Source organism: Cupressus sempervirens, chromosome 8, assembly GCF_028749045.1.
Source record: "Cupressus sempervirens isolate cs-2001-9-10 chromosome 8, ASM2874904v1, whole genome shotgun sequence".
Taxonomy (NCBI): domain Eukaryota; kingdom Viridiplantae; phylum Streptophyta; class Pinopsida; order Cupressales; family Cupressaceae; genus Cupressus; species Cupressus sempervirens.
Window position 1 is genome coordinate 452,611,418 of NC_143125.1, and position 17,868 is coordinate 452,629,285.

At 37.0% G+C, this 17,868-nt stretch overlaps 1 protein-coding gene across 4 annotated transcripts in view; it reads right to left on the reverse strand.

The window, feature by feature from the left end:
• The window catches only part of TPR9 (Tetratricopeptide repeat (TPR)-like superfamily protein), a 213,803-nt gene that overhangs the window by 148,213 nt on the left and 47,722 nt on the right, over positions 1 to 17,868 (reverse strand). For 3 of the 4 annotated variants that reach the window (XM_089798058.1, XM_089798057.1, XM_089798059.1), the window contains 2 exons: positions 6,621 to 6,692; positions 6,130 to 6,340 (listed from right to left, as the gene is read on the reverse strand). In XM_089798058.1, the coding sequence (XP_089654184.1) occupies positions 6,130 to 6,340; positions 6,621 to 6,692 (283 nt within the window). Of the gene's footprint in view, positions 1 to 6,129; positions 6,341 to 6,620; positions 6,693 to 6,827; positions 6,956 to 17,868 lie in introns of all 4 variants that reach the window. The other variant, XM_089798060.1, reaches the window with a different exon arrangement.

Below are 17,868 nucleotides of genomic sequence, written 5' to 3' on the forward strand. Positions count from 1 at the left end.
CCCCAAGCATCCAACGAAGCCAGACAGCTTCACATCTTGCCTTAACAGTCCCTCTATATTCAGCCTCTGTAGAAGAGAGACAAACTGCCTGCTGCTTCTTGCTGGTCCATGTGACTGCACCGGATCCCAAACTGAACACATATCCAGATGTTGACTTTTTATCATCAACAGAGCCTGCCCAATCTGAATCTGTGAACCCACTGAGTTTAGGATTAAAACTCCGAGAATACAGAAGTCCATAATCAGAAGTGCCCTTCACATAACGAAGCACACGCTTTGCTGCCATCCAATGATCAGCCTTAGGAGCTGTCATAAAGCGTGAAATATAGCTGACTGCGAAGCTAATATCAGGCCTAGTAGCAAATAGGTAGAAGAGGGTGCCTACTAGTTGCCTATACGTAGTATCATCAACGGAAGGAGAATCAGACTTGGCTGATAACTTGAGACCTTTCTCCATAGGTGTAGATGCAGGTTTGCAATCCTGCATTCGGAATTTGTCTAACAAGGCTCTGGCATATTTGGACTAAGAGATGAATATACCAGAAGACTGTTGCCAAACTTCAACGCCTAAGCAATAATGCACGAGCCCAACGTCAGTCATATCAAAAGACTGGCATAAGTGTTGTTTGATTCCCTGATTCAAAGATGCCGAACTGCCAGTGATGATCAGATCATCCACATAGATAACCAGAAGGATGATGTCACTGTCAGTAGTCTTGATGTACAGATTTGAGTCTGAAGATCTCCTCTTGAAGCCTTGATCACTGAGGTACGTATCAATCTTGATGTACCATGCCCGAGGGGCCTGCTTCAAACCATAGAGAGCTTTTACCAATTTGAAAACCTGATGGTCTTTACCAGCAACCTTGAAACCAGGAGGCTGCGTCATGTAGACCTCTTCATGGAGATCACCATTCAGGAAAGCACTCTTTACGTCCATCTGATGGACCTTCCAACCAAACTGGGCTGCCATGGCTAAGACTAATCTAATGGTGCTCATCTTTGCAGTAGGAGCAAAGGTCTCCTCATAATCAATGCCCTGACGCTGAGAAAAGCCCTTTGCCACTAAACGAGCTTTGTACTTATCCAAAGTACCATCTGATTTGTATTTGATTTTGTAGACCCATTTGCAGCTAATGGGTTTCTTCCCTGGGGGAAGATCAGAAAGGACCCAAGTGTTGTTGTTCAGCAGGCTCTGGTGTTCAGATTGCATGGCCTGTTCCCACTCTGGAATTCCTTTAGCCTCGGAATATGTTTGAGGTTCAAACACACTGTGAATGTTGGCCATAAGAGCAAAGTTAACAGAATCTGTAGTTTTGCTCTTTTTCCGAGCAGTTCTCCCATCAATGAGCTCATCATCATGAAGATCAGCAAGTGTCTTAGCCCACCACTTAGGCCGGAGAGGAGAATGACCAACAGTAGTACTAGGAGATGCTTGATCAGCAGGATCCTGATCAGAAGAATCTGGATCAAACTCAGGTGAAGCATCCTCAAAACGAGGTGATCCTGCAGGAGAAGCCGGAGGTGGCTGTACAGGTATCACTGGAAGGACTAGAGCTGTAGGAGCTACTGGAGCCCTCCCATCAGGTGGACCTAATGGAAGCCGAACTCCCAAATCATGAACCTGCATAGGCTGGTCTCCTGGATCAGGAACAGGAGAAACAGGCATGAATGGTCCTCGCTGCTCATCAAAGACTACATCGCGGCTGTATATGAGACGAGATGTCTCAACACCAATAAGGCGGTAGGCTTTGTGAAGACTGCTATATCCAGCAAGCATCAGTTTCTGACTCTTGGCATCCAACTTGGTGCGTGAAGCATCAGGGATCCAAACAAAAGCAAGAGAGCCAAAAACCTTCAGGTGACTGATTCTGGGCTTGCGACCTGACCAGGCCTCTTCCGGAGTTTTACCTTTGACCGCCACTGTGGGTGACCGGTTCAACAGATAAACTGCAGTGTTAACTGCTTCTGCCCAAAAACGCTTCGAAACATGTTTGTGTTCGAGCATGGAACAAGCCATCTCGGTGATTGTCCTGTTCCGACGTTCAACTACACTGTTCTGTTGTGGCGTGTGGGGTGTGGTGAACTGGCGCTGGATGCCATGTGTATCCAAGAAGCTGGAGAAAACATTAGAACAAAATTCCCCCCCATTGTCTGATCTAAGAGTAATAATAGATTTCCCAGACTCTTTTTCAACTAAGGGTTTAAACTTCTGAAATACAATAAATGTATCGGATTTCTTTTTAAGGAAATACACCCACATTTTTCTACTGAAATCATCTACAAACAACAGAAAATACTTGTACCCAAGAACAGAAGGAGTGGCCATAGGGCCGCAGATATCAGCATGAACAAGCTGAAGTACTTGAGAAGCTCGCCAAGAATCGCCACTGGGGAAAGGTGTGCGATGTTGCTTCCCAGCCTGACATGCATCACAAACTCCAAGGTGTTGGGTTTGAATCTCTGGCAAACCAAGAACAAGCTCATCCCGAGCAAGTTGTGAGAGATAATGCACATTTAAGTGCCCATATCGCTGATGCCAAAGTGTGCTGATGGAAGATTGCCGAGCAGCCATAGCTAAGTCCTGAGAATCACCAGAATCAGTAAGTCTGAAAAGACCATGATCCTCAAGACCAACTGCAATAGTAGACTTAGTCGCCCGATCAGTGATGGTGCACTGATGTGAACGCAAGGTGACTGCCAAGTGTGGAGAATGTCGCAGCAACTGACTGAGCGAGAGTAGATTTAGTTCCATCCCTGGAACGTAGTACACATCAAGGAATATGAGCTTCCTCCCAACAGACTGAATTTGAATGTTGCCTTTACCAACAACCGTGTACTCTTCTCCACCACCAAAGATAACAGAATCTGAATAAGGCTGGTAGTCAGTAAACCAGCCTCTGCGGTGAGTGAAATGTCGAGAGGCACCTGAATCAATGTACCAGGCAGATGGCTGTACATAATCTGCAGGTCTTTTAGCCATGAAGGCATAAAAGGCAGATTCCACCTGCTCAATGTGCTCTGCACTGTTCGCTTTGGGTTGCGAACCTGATTGCTTAGACTGGGCAGCTAAGCGTTTCCGACATGCAACCTTCATGTGACCATACTTGTGGCAATAGTTGCATTGAATGTTCTTCTTTTTGGTACCATCGGATGCTGGAGCAGAAGACCTCTGCTGAGATGGTTGCTGAAACTTGCCCTTATCCTTCTGAAAGGATTTCACAGCAAAGGCTTGCTCAGTGGAGGTGGAACTGGAGCTGCTACCGAACTGTTGTTTCCACCGATCTTGCTGAAGTAGCAGGGTGCAGAGATCAGTGAACTTTAGATCAACACCAGTAGATGTGATGTTGAGAGTCTCGATAAAATGCTCATAGGAATTTGGTAAACTCCGAAGAGTGATTACCACAATATCCTCTTCCTCCATCTTGCGACCAATGGCAAGTAACTGATCACGGATTTCCTGAATCCGATTCAAGTGTGCCTGGAGCGAGGTGCGCTCATCCATGACATTAGAAAACAGAGTGTTTTTCAGAAAGAAGGCTCTGCTCTTGTCGGAAGTCTCATGAAGACCTTTTAGATGTGTCCAGATTTCGGCCGCTGTCTTGCCGGATGGAATCTGAGAAAGCTGGTCATCAGCTACGGAGAGTTTGAGAAGCATTACTGCCTCTCAATTGTTCAGATCCCATGTATCTTGATCAGGACCCGGAGAAGTCGGACGCTGCTTAACACCCAGAACAAGTTGATCGGTGTTTCGATATTCGAAGATTGCGATGATGCGCTGCTTCCAGGTTCCATAATTGCGACCATTGAATTTGGAATTATGCTCGAGCAGAATATTTGTCAGAGATGCCATGGCACGTTTTTCAATGAAAAACTGTGAAGGCACGTTCTTCGAGGCAAAAATACGGAAGACCCAGAAAAATCAGAGAATGACCCAAAAGAGAGCTCGAAAAACCCAGAAGGAATCTACTGTCGTTTTCTGAATCCGCTGGCTCGAAAATCGAGGCACCCAGAAAAAACGGACGACAACCCAATTGAGCTCTCGGAAAACACACCAAGAATCTCCAAACAAAAAAAAAATTCGACCCCAAAAATTAGGGTTTCGAAAAAAAGCGGCCCTAGCTGAAAAAAGCTTGAAAAAACTTCAAATTTCTTGATGAAAAATGGTCGAATCTGCTTCCCAGAGCACGATGACAGACTAAGACGGCTAAGAGCATGAAGATTTGATACAGAAACATGCAGATTTTCACCCCAAAAACGCGAGTCTTCAAAAAATGGCCACGATTTCCACGCGATTTGCAGACCCGTAATTCGGGAATTTCTCCAAGCAGAAAAACCCTAGGTGGGTTTTGGAGAAATTAGCTGAAATAATTTTGGAAAAATTTAAACAAATAATTTCAAGAAGAAATTATAAATTTTTCCGAAAAAATTTTAGTATTTAGCTCTGATACCATATTACAAGGTAATTGGTAAATACTTGCTTATTAATAACAGAGACCGAAAGGTCAATTTATACAAAAGGAAGAGACGATGTTTCCTTAGGAAACGATCGTAAAGAATAGAAACATTCTATTCCAGAGAAAGCAAAAAACGAAAGCAAACTAAAGCTAAAGATATTTACAAGATAACCATTAACTAATAATAGACGTCTTATCTATTATTGTAATAATTATAAAGTTAAATTATAACTTTATAATAAGTCATTCGATGATTTAATAATAATTTGGCCACTAAAAATATAATAACTCTCAAAATACTCATCATTTAAATATGTTGTCTGAAATAGGAATCACACCTAGTATTTCTCAAAATGACCAAATGCGCTTTCTAAAAATAGAAAGGGTCCATTTCAATCAACACCTAACTTACCACAAATAGTAAGTACACAAAACTAAGCCCAAGAAGTCCAATCTAAGCCAAAAAAAGACCAACCTATAGCTTACTAAATTGTGGATAAGACAAGACCCTCCCAAGCCAAGCCACTACCTCAGAAAATCCTTTATCCACCATAATTAGCCTACGAGGATCAGAATAATAGGCTAATCTCTCAAATTCCAATGCTAGCAAAAATGGGGACATTACATTTGAAAAACGTCAAAATCTACATTATTCATCTTAACTCCAATGAAATTGAAACCGATCTCAAACATCCTGACAATATTTATACAAATATAACTTTTAGTTATAATTAAATTTTGTATACATGCTCCCGCTGCCTAAGCCGGAAATGACTATGTGTTGAATTGTGGAGTAGACTTGCAAGTGGACTGCCCAAACTGGGCTGGGATCCGACCCTCTTTGGGCATTATTTTACATGATGGGTAAACTACCACCCCTTCAATCAAGCCTCCAATGTGTGACATGATGAAAGATGACAATCAGACATGACCAGGTGATTTACTAATAAAAATAGACACTTCCTCCAAGATTCTTGAAGACCTCATTTAAAGTTACATTTAACAATGCCAAATAACTCCACTAAGCATCTAAGCTCACTGATAACATTAATCAACCTCTTTGATCAAGCTGACACACACCCATAAGGCTAGTGCCAATAGCATTACAAAAGAACACGAAAATGGGGGCATTACATGCTCCCATCAAGAATTTCTCTGGAGGATCAACCTCTGAAATTCCTTCTCTCCTGCATGCTCAATTTGAGCCTTCAGTAGATAAAAAATCAATACTTGGTTTGAATTCAATGATGTTGGATTTTGCATTAATAGCTACAGTCCATTGAATGATAATATTAAATCTTGTAAGATCCCTGAATCTGAGAGCCTTGAATTCCTTGGAATAACACATGAAGACACAATCTCTTAGGATCAAACTTCTTTCTTGTTTCATGTGAAATATGATCTAAAGCTATGCAATTAATTATGTGAAGATGTCAAACAGAATATTTCCAACGTGTGCATACTTCAGAAAACAGTAGTAGATACCAATCTTAAGAAGGAAAAAGTGGCCATTAAACCTCTTATAATCCATCCTTCAAGAATAATCAAAAACAGATATGCAGAAATCCTCTAAGTAGATGCCAGTAGTAGACTATGAGCTTTTTCAGTTTTTGCAATTGAACTTCAATGGGTAAAAGATATGGAAAATCCAATGTACTAAAAATAAACTTACCTCCAACAGGAATATCATCTTGATCAGTTACCCTCCGACAATCTAGTACTTCCTTGGCTCTTTTAGACTGTTCCACTACACTTTCAATTTCACATCTGACTTGTTTCTTTCCTAGAGAAGATTCCTCAAATTCAAGAGCTGTATGCATATCATTGATGGCATCTTCAAAATTCTGTAAGCCAGCATTTGCCTGTCCTTTACAATACCATGCCTGTGATGGTCAAAATATTAAAGTTAAACCACAATATGATTCTAATCATTAATAAAACTGAACTGAAGTTAAGATCTGGATATGTTTAAATAATATTCTAGATTTCATAGAGTTAACACACTTGAAATGAACTGAAATAGTTTTTAGTATTTTCAGTTATAACAAATGTAGTTTAACTACTTGCTAAGTACAACGGCAGTAAATTCAAGTTTTCTAAAAACATAAAGTTTTTCCAATGCTTAAATGATGAGTTCTATCAAAAAAATTAAAATAGCATTACCTTTGAGTGAGATGGATGGAACTTAATAGCACGGCTGCAGTCTCTAAGAGATTCCTTCAACATACCAATTTTCTGTAGAATTGAATGACAGTATTAGATTTAAAGGTGCAATGACCAAACAGTATGACAAAAAATAAAGTATTAGAAATATGTCTTGCGCTGGGAATCATTTGCATTATTTATAATGATATATGTGACCATGTATACCTTCTTTTTAAAGTTCAATGCTTTAGGCTTTGTCCATGCAGCTTAGGCTTGAAGCATATTATATACAAAAGAATACATCATCCTATGCTTAGCATTGCTTTCATTGCTTCAATGATGGCCTACAAAATCTACATACAATGTTCCATGATATAAATTGGTGTGCTTAATTTGTGACTGTCAGCTAGTAAATAAAATTGAATTGGACACAACACAATTGAAGGGCTCAGAGAAGTCAAACACCAAATGAGCACTCCCTAAACAATCATCAAAAATTCACCATAAAACTAAATGGATCACCAGTTACTCCCTAAGTCTGCTAACTATGATAATGACTCTCAACACAAAGCAGACCAAAAACAATCCCATATCTTCTTCAAGTCCTCACAGTTAGTCAAATGATGCACCTAAACTCTAAAACATTTGTGGAATCTGGCTCTAAATTAAAAAATTAAAACAACTTCAAATATTTAAAACGGGAATGCCAGATAATTAAGGAACACATCATTCCTCCTCTATATATGTCCTTAAACCTGCCTTTTATATCTCTGCCAGTTTATGTGATATTACTAAATATTTCTACATCTGCAACTTAGATTTGAATGTTGTTTTGTTGATTCCTTGGTAGATGTGATAGAGGTAGACCTGTGTTGATTTTCAAGTTTTAGATGTGGTCATGCTTGCTGCTGTATACCTTCTTTAGATCCATTTTGGAGGCTTCTTATATCTAGTCATTCATGTTTGTGCTTTCTGTTCAAGGTTTATATGTGTTGCTAATATACTTCTCCAGCTTTGGCGAATATCACCTATGTTCATATTTATCATTTCCATCTTCTCTATTGCTGTCACCACCAGAGCCTATTCTTCCTATTGCGGATACTGTGCATTTATTGACTTGGCATTATCTGCAGTGGATTATAAATTCGTTGTTTACCAGTTCATTCTCGTATTATTGTGTCTATTGGATTTCTGTTGCCCTCGTATCATCACGGTTGAAGTTTATTTGGAAGCTTTCGTGTATCTGTTGTCGGTTCCATATATAAGATCATGTTGAAGTCTGGCTGCGTCAGCATATATTAATATCAGTTTTAATATTGTCACTGAAGTGTCATCAGCATATACGCTATCGTAATGATAGCTGTATATTTGATATTATTCAAGAATGAGGTTGAGGTAGCTTTTATTATCAGTTGTCAGTTTTAATATTTTTGTGTGGAGTGTGCATCTGGTTTATAGAAAGCTATGTTGACAGGTTTGATAGAAATATTATATTTAGTTATTTGGTGAACAAAATCCAGACATATTACTATTGCTGATGTGAAGGTGATTACTGGTCAGTAGACATCATATGCGTGATTGTGTGTGAGAAGTCCATATATCAAACAATTTATATTTGATTGATCTCTTGAAACTATAAATTTGTGTTATCACAATGATCCAAGTATGATCATTGGGTGTTACAGAAATTATCATATGCTGAGTCTTTGTAATCTGATTTGAAAAATCTCAATAAAGGAAATAGTTTTGGTGGGCTGGGTTATTTCCTTTGCTGAGGAGGGCTTTTCCCAGGATACTTGCATTGTTCTTTCTTGTAAAGTTTGATTTCTCTGTGTTATATCAGTTTATGTTACTTTTGGTTCAAAACTTAGCATGGTATCCGAGTAGGTCTAACGATAATTCGATCCAAAATCAGAAGTATTCTACATTTGTGTTCTTTGTTCTTCTTCAAATAGTCATTCTCAGTATGTGAAAATGGTAATTGGTTTGAAAGTTGGAGATAGGTTAGATGGCTCATCATGTTTTGCTTCACGGAAGCCCAAGGTTTTAGTTGCTCTTGAAGAGAATGATCTTTTGGAATATGTCAATGATGCTGGAAAAATTGCCCAAGGTTTTAGTTGCTCTTGAAGAGAATGATCTTTTGGAATATGTCAATGATGCTGGAAAAATTCAGTGGAAGAAGAACAAGATTCTAGCTAAAAAGATTATGATTGATTCAGTCAAAGATCATTTGGTTCCTGTCATCTCAAAATTGGAATCAGCTAAGGAGATGTTCAAGTATTTACATTAGTTTAACAATACCAGCAGAGGTCTTGCACTGAGGCATCAACTATTGCATGTTAAGATGGCAAGAGGTGAATCTGTGATCTCATATTTTATATAAATTACAGAAAGGACCAACTTAGTGCAATTGGTGAAACATTTCTAGATAAAGATCTGGTTATGCATTCTATGAATGAACTTCCCCATTATTGGGAATCCTTCATTCAGGGTGTTAATGGAAGAGATGAGCTTCCAAAATTTGATAGATTAAGAGCAGATTGCATTCAAGAAGAGTGTAGATTAGATGCAAGAGGAAATGGTCAAAGAAACCATCATGAAGATGATCGTATACTTGCATTCACACTTTGAAAGAAAAAGGGAAGAAAGGGAACTTTAAGAAGTACAGAGACAAGAGTTTTGAGTCAAGCTCTGACTTTACATAAAAGAAGAGAGACCTCGCTTGAGCTCAATGTGTCAAGTGTGATAAATTTATGCATTTTGCAAGAGATTGTGTTAAACTTCTAACAGTGATATTCATACTGGTCTGAGTGTGCAGACCGCACATTACTCTTCTCTCCTTGAAAACCATCCTAGGGCATTTAAATACATTACACTTGGCTAAGGCAGCGATCCTTGGAAATGATTTTTGTTATGCACTAAACTATAACTAAATTGTTATGTTAGTTAATCATTAATCATCCCCCTTGAGTGCCAATTTCTAGAAGGTAATGTGGGCCGACCTAGAGAGGGTCATGTCCCTTTAGGGGACATGCCCTTTGGTCATGGTATAAGAGGTGGGTGTGATTGAGGTTTAAGGATACACAACACATTGAAGTCTGCTCCTTAAATCAATACTGCCCTAAGACAAATTGCAGAAATAATATAAGCATTTCCAGAATTATACTATTTCATTCAAACAAAACTGTTTATTGAAGATTATCTACAGCAGACATAGAAAGGTACAATATAAGTTTGATTCACTTAAGAATTTGCAGAAACTTTACATGGTATCAGAACTCTAGTAGTCGAACCTAGGCTCTACAAATTAAATAATCAGACTTGATATATATCTAGCATCATTCTCCTATCTTCGATGGCATACACAATCAAACCCAAGGACAGGTTTGATGGGAAAGAAACTTTGATGCTTGGAAGTTTACAATCATGATGATTCTTGAAGAAAATGATGTAAAACAATATGTTGATTCAGCATCCAGACAACCTACTGTTGAACCTCATAAATCTATCTGGAGTAAAGGAAATAGGAAAGCCATTCAAATCATATTAGATGGAGTGAAAAATGATATACTACCCATGCTAATGAAACATCAAACAGCATTTAATATGATGAATGCATTACTAAATGCATATGAGGTTAACAATGCAACTAGAGTTCTCGCACTAAAAAGATAATTAAATCACATACAAATAAAGAAGGGAGAATCGATGAATTTATACTTCCTAAGGGTTGTCAGCCTAAGAAATGAACTTGCAAGTATAGGAACCATCATTAATGATACGGAACTAACATTGATGGCTATAGATGGATTACCAGATTCATGGAAAACATTCACACGAGGAGTAAGTGTCAGAGATAATCTTCCTGACTTCAATAGACTTAAGGGAGATTGTCTTTAGGAAGAATCTAGAAAACTTAAAAAAGGAGAAAAACTAAAAACTGAAGATGAAGAACTTCATGTTCTTAATACAAATTCCTATAAAGGCAAAAAGAAGCATTTCAAGAAGAAAAGGGGTAATCAAAAGAATGACAAACCTAAGAAAGATCTACCCAAAATAAAATGCTTCAGATGCGAAAAGTTTGGACACTACAGATCTAATTGCCCTAAGAATTCTAAACAACAAGTGAACTATACAAACATCACTACGGAAGAAGATAACTATGATCCTAAGAATCGTGTATTGTATTTGGCACTATCAAATGAAGTCTCAAGTAAAGCATGGGTGATTGACAATGGATCTTCTCAACATATTACAGGATATAAAGAAGCACTAGACTATATGTCAAAAAAGGTTAATGGTGAAGTCACCATCGGTATAATTCAGCACATTCCGTCAAAGGAATTGGAAATTGCACCTTGAAACTAAAGTTGGGTAATTCTCTTCTTCTCAAAGGAGTATTCTATGTACCAGGAATAAAAAGGAATCTAATCTTGGTTGCAACACTTGAAGATGATGGACATAATGTTACATTCATGGATGGTAAAATCATAACCTTGGCTAAGAACTCCTCAATTAAGAAAGCAAAATTGATTGGTCAAAGAAAAGGGTATTTGTATGAATTAAATTCAAAACCTAGTCGACCTATTCAAGCCTTAATTCATGAAGCTACAGATATAAATGAAATATGGCATAGAAGGTTAGGACATCTAATTTTCAAAACTTTATCAACTATGGAGAAGATGGTTACAGGTTTACCTAAACTGAATAAAGATCACTCAAGCATATGCAAAGGATGCGCTCTGGATAAGAACACCAAAAGTTCATTTCATAATAGCACTAGAAAAACTAACAATGTTTTGGAATTAATCCACTCGGATTTATGTGGACCTATGTCTATTCTTTCTCTTAGAGGATTCTGGTACTATATACTTTTTATAGATGACTTCTCTAGGAAAGCTTGGATTTACTTCTTAAAATGCAAAGAACCAGAAGAAATCCTGAAGCGATTTAAAGAATTTAAAACCTTAACTGAAAACTTATCAGGACATAAAATTAAAACTCTTAGGACTGATAACGGGGGGGAATACACCTCAAATTTGTTTAAAAGGTTTTGTAAAAAAACAAGAATTAAGAGGGAATATACAGTTCCTTATAACCCGCAACAAAATAAGGTAGTAGAAAGGAAGAATAGAACAATTATAGAAGCTGCAAGAGCTATGATATTTGATCAAAATCTAGAATATTATCTTTGGGCAGAAGCCTCTTGTACTGTTGTCGATATTCAAAACAAAAATCCTCACTCCTACCTTAGAGATAAAACTCCTGAAGAAGTCTTTACTAAGGTTAAACCCAATATAAGTCATCTTAGGATTTTTGAGTGCCCAGTTTATATACATGTTCCAAAAGAAAAGAGAACTAAGTTAGAACCCTTCGGGAGGAAAGGTATTTTTGTAGGCTATAGTGAAACATCTAAAGCATATAGGATTTTCATACCTGGTTAGGAAAAATTGAACTTAGTAGAGATGTAATTTTTGAAGAAGATTTAGCATTCAAAAGAGCCCTAAGTTCTGAAGAACCCTCTCCCTTACCTAGTTCTGAAAGAAATACTGAATATGAGTCTCAAAGGGGGAACATTAAAGAAATTGAAGATGAAATTCAAAATCTCGATCTTGAAGAAACTCAAAATTCTAAGAAAAGACCACTTTGGGCCATTAAAATAGTAGAGGAAGCACAAGACTTTGTTGCACCATCTGTAACAATCAAAGAAAGCAGAAGACCCAAAAGATTTTCTAGTTATACAACAAACATGAATGATTTGTCTCAATCAGAACCAACCAATGGTTCAGATGTTATTAAACATATAGCTTGGAAAGATGCTATGCTAGAAGAATACCAATCTATTATGAAGGATGATGTTTGGGAAATTGTTCCAAAACTTGAAGGAAAATCTGTTGTTTCTTCGAAATGGATATTTAAAATAAAGCATGCTACTGATGGTAGCATTGAAAAATATAAAGCCAGATATGTAGCCAAAGAATTCTTTCAGAAAGAAGGGATTGATTATGAAAAAACTTTTTCTCTTGTTGCCAAATACACCTCTATAAGAGCAATCCTAGCTATTGCAGAATTGAAGGGATGGAAAGTACATCAGCTAGATGTAAAAACAACATTGCTGAATGGAAAGATTATAAAAGAGATATATTTGGAGCAACCTAAAGGATTTGAAACTCATGATCCTAAAGTTTTTTGTTTGTAGGCTCAAGAAAGCTCTCTATGGGCTTAAACAGGCTCCAAGGGCTTGGTATGAAAGAATTGATAAGTATCTCATCTGCTTAGGATTCTCCAAAAATGAAGCCGATCGAAATCTATATTATAAAAGGGATAAAGATGATATAGTAATTTTGATACTCTATGTTGATGATTTACAAATAATAGGTGATGATCATCTCATAGATCAATGCAAGAGAGATCTAATAGAGAATTCGAGATAAAAGATTTTGGACTCCTTCATTACTTCCTAGGACTGGAAGTAAGGCAGAATTTTGATAGCATTATACTTAATCAAGGGAAGTATGTTACATCCCAATTTTTGCTCTAAAATTTTAAACTGATTATAGCCGTTCAACCAAGTTATTTCTTTATGTTCATGTGAAATTGAATTAGTTTATTATAACCATTGTTATATCATGTTAGTTATAGCCGTTGCTTAATCCTTCATGTTCATGTGAAATTGAAGTAGTTTATTATAGTCGTTGTTATAACATGTCAGATATAGCCGTTGCTTATTCCTTCATGTTCATGTGAAATTGAATTAGTTAATTATAGTCGTTGAATCGATTTAATTATCACATGAAATTGAGTTAGTTAATTCTAGCCGTTGTATTAATTTATTCATGATCATGTGAAATGGAGTTAATTAATTGTAGCCGTTGTACCTATATGATGAATAAGTCAGTTATTATGATATTGATGAAAATCTTAACGGTCACTTGATGATTTAAATTAACAATTTATAAATCTTGAATTGATGTTTTGGCAAGTATATTGTTGTGACTGATCACAGGATGAAGACCGGAGAGAGAGGGGAAGCATTGTGAAACGAGGTCATCGGAAGGAGATGGTCATAAGGTTCAGTCATCAGAAGCGACAAGTTTGACCTAAAACCATCCTGGCAAGGTTATTAGGACTTGGCAACATATTTCATGGTGGAATTGCATGAGCTATAAGTAAAAACTATATATTAAAAACAATACAAAATAAAACATAAGACCTTACCTTTAAGAAATTATTAAATAATAATATCATTTAAATATTATTTAATTCTCTTGAATATGGTCATAGTTAAATTATAATAAAGAGGCACCATTACATTAAAAGTATTAATCCAACGATGCCACCTTACCAATACGTACCTATAAACTTAATCAAGAAAATAAAACAAATATAAATGATATGAATTATTTAAAAACTCTTTGTCTTCTTTTCTTTTCAATTTTCCCTCCTTTCTATTTCTTCTTTTAGTCGATTTGATAAAGAATTTGAATATGATCTTGTAACTAATGGTAGCCGTAAGGTCGGGCTTAAGATTATTAAATAAACCTTTAAACATTCTCGGCATCATCCTATTTCGGCATCCTGCATCTGTATTCATCATCGGCCTTCATTTTCTTTGCAACCCGAGACTCTATGTTAGCCGTTTGTAGAGGTTAAGTTCGGCCCTGCTTGCAATCCGCTTGGAAAGTCAAATCGATTGTATTCACAACCACTGAGCCAAGGTAGACAGTTAATATCAAGTGCAGACTCATCTCAAGATTGGATTTAGAGAGAGTCGAGTAAGATAATCCAACTCTTATAAAAGTTTTACTTTTATTTATACTTCCTTGTTACCACGTCTGCTATCTTGAGTCGGCAGTCTATTATGATAAAGAAAAGCTGCATAGAACTTAAGATACTACATATTAGAATTAGTAAATTATTTTCTTTGTATCATCGAATTGAAGTATAAATATTCCAGTCATAAACAATGGAGTTTGTTATGTTTCTAGTCTACCGACTGTTTACTTTATTATCATTGCCATTAAATCAGACACCTTCCTTTACTGTCTGAATGTCTGATTAAACTGTTTTTCTTTTCTTTTTAAAATGATGTCTTTTATTCCTCAAGAACAAACCAAATACATCCTGCTATAAAATTTAGTAACAGAGATTGAGATAATGAACTGTAAGCACCAAGATATTCACCAGGTTTATGCCAGAATATGGTGAATAACATGTAAAGCCTCTAAGTGAAGATATTTAGAGGACATCAAGGAATCACCAACTAGATGGCCTGATTATGGTAAGGAGATGTAGATGAACCTATAAAAAGAAAATACAAGAATGATATCAGCAAACAATAAACATATTATATATATATATATATATAATAAATGCATTAGCTCATGCAAGTTCCACTTTTGACATAAGTTGTGAAGCTGAGTGGTGGAGATCGGCTTGTAAACCCACATTATGAAATCCTTGGCCAAGGTGGAATTAGGCAGACTTGCCGGAAACGATTGATCTTGTTGTTGTCCAAACGCTTTAGTTATTTCGTCGAATAACTGTTAGGACCTCAACCCACTTGGATGCTCTGATGACTGGATCAATGAACATCCCAAGCCCGACCTCGAGGTAGTTAGGACCGTTCTATTAAATTAGAACCTGTGGGGATAAGTAATGGTCCGCGGCTGGGAGGTTAAGCCTATGCCAATGCTTCTCCTCCCACCAAAGCCAGAGCTTGGACAACCAATTGAGGAAGCTTCACAAATTAATCTGTATGATCTTTTAATCTTGTAAGTTCGGTATTTCTACTCAAGTTCAAAAGTCGTTTATTTTAAAGATAGTTAACACGTTGAGATAGTTAAATGTTCATTTCATTTTGAATTTCTTTTCAAGATCATCTGCCATTTATTTCAATCAAAACTAGAGGTAGTTAAATATTTACTTTCAGCTGAATTAGTTGTAAATGTTTTCAAATTGTATTCTTGATAATATAGCATTCTAATATAGAATTATTTCAGTTTATATAGCTGTTGGGAAATCTTAGTCATGTGAATAAGAATTGGAAATCAATTAGTTTAAGAATGAAATTAGTAAAAATCCGTATGTTACAAAGTATACATTAGATATCTTGAAGAGATTTGGAATGTGGAACTGCAAGTCTATGTCTTCTCCAATGGAGACCAATTTACATAAACTTAAAGAAGCGGCAGCAAAGTCACCTTCTATAAATTCTACTCTCTACAGACAGATGATTGGGTCCCTTATGTACTTGGTAAATACAAGACCTAATATTTGCTATGCTAGTAATGCCTTAAGTCAGTTTATGTGTGAGCCAACAGAGATTCACTTAGTTGCAGTAAAACACATTATGAGATACTTAAAAGGCACTCTTAACCTTGGGCTCAAATATGAAAAAGTTGACTTGGATTTACATGGGTTCACTGACTCAGATTGGGGTGGAAGTGTGAAGGATAGAAAAAGTAATTCAGGATGTTGTTTCAGTTTAGGATCAGCAATGATTTCTTGGATATGCAGAAAACAGTCTTCAGTAGCACAAAGTTCCACAGAAGCCGAATACATTGCAGCAGCGATGGCCTCTTGGGAAGTAATTTGGCTTAGAAAGTTACTTGTGGGATATTTGGTCAAGCCATGAATCCTACGATTATTCATTGTGATAATTAGAGTTCCATCAAAGCATTCGGTGAATCTAGTCTTCCATGACAGATCACAGTGTAATAGGGTGCCCTACTACTAGTTCTCCCTTAGTTATTACTGCGAAGGGGTGCCATCAATGGTTCTCCCTCAGCTACTTCTGCAATGGGGTGGCCTTAGCAATTCTCCCTCATTTACAACACAGTAGGGTGCCCTTACCACGATTCCCCCTTAACTGTCGCTATAATGGGGTGCCCTTCACGATTCTCCCTAAATTGCACCCTAGGTCTCTTTTGTAATAGGGTGCCTTGGCTGTTCTCCCTTAATTATAGAGCAATAGGGTGCCCTTGTGTTTTTGTGTAACATGTTGCTGCAATAGAGTGACCTAGCGATTCTCCCTTAATTGTAGCCTTGGGAAGGTGTTAGCAATAGGGTGCCCTTAGCAATTTTCCCTAAATTACAGTGCAGTAGAATTCCCTTATAATGACTTTTTCTCACTGCTACTACAATAAGTTTGTCCTAGTGGCTTGGTGAGGTTTTGGTGTAGCCTCTATCTCAACGACATCAACAATAGGTGTATCTTACACCTCATGAGCTGTCATACCCTCTGCAACATTTTCCTTACAACTTTTGTACTTGTACTACTAATTTGTGCCTTGGCAGTATTTTCGCTGCCCTTTTTAAGTACAATTCTCCCTTAACACTCTTTCCCTTTATTTAAATTCTATCTTACATGTCTATTAGTAATCATTAATAAATATTTAAATAAATAATATTTGTTATATTATTGATTGAAGATAAACCTACCAATTAGAGTGCGGCTACGGTTAAATCTCCTCAAAGCTCCAATTCCCTCGTATTCCCTCATTCATTGATTGGATGTTGTTAAGACTCCCGTGATCACATTTTGCTTTTGTGGAGTTCTTTCCTCTTCCTCTTCTATTTTGGGTATTGCTTCTAATCCATGAAGTTGACTCTTTTTATTACAATTATGTCCTAGTTCCCAAGGGTCCGTGCATCTAAAACATACTCCTTTTTTCAATACGTCCTCTTTCTGTTTTAAAGCTTCCTCGTCTTAGCATTGGTGTCCCCTGCTCCATTGCCCTTTGCAGAAATAACACTCTTTTTCTCTAAAATCTTTTCTCGAATTTGCATGTCTATGTTCTATCTTGGTTGAAAAATCCTTAGATATTTGTTTTGAAGGATTTGAGTCAACCTTCCTTTCTCTTTTTATTGCTTCCTCCAAGTTTTGAGGTTCAACCAATTTTACAAAATTTTTGGTGGAATCTCCAACTCCTTCTATAAACATACAAGTGAGACTCTTTTGGGAAAGATTTGAGACCATAAAAGATAATCCTTAGAATTTTTGAGCGAATTCCTCCACACTTCTTATTTTCTTAAGTTGGGTGAGTTCCTAGAAATACCATTCAAGGTATCTCTCATCAAACCTACTAATAAGCTTTTGGGAAATTTCCCAATAGGAATTTTTTTTTTTTTGGCCTAGGGAAATAAGCCCATGGTACCACCATTCATGTGCAGCCCCTTCCAAATGGAGTATTGCGAAGTAGAGGGCATCCTCTTCTGTCATGGGACTCAAAGTGAAGAAAGTATTTAATTTCTGCAACCATGC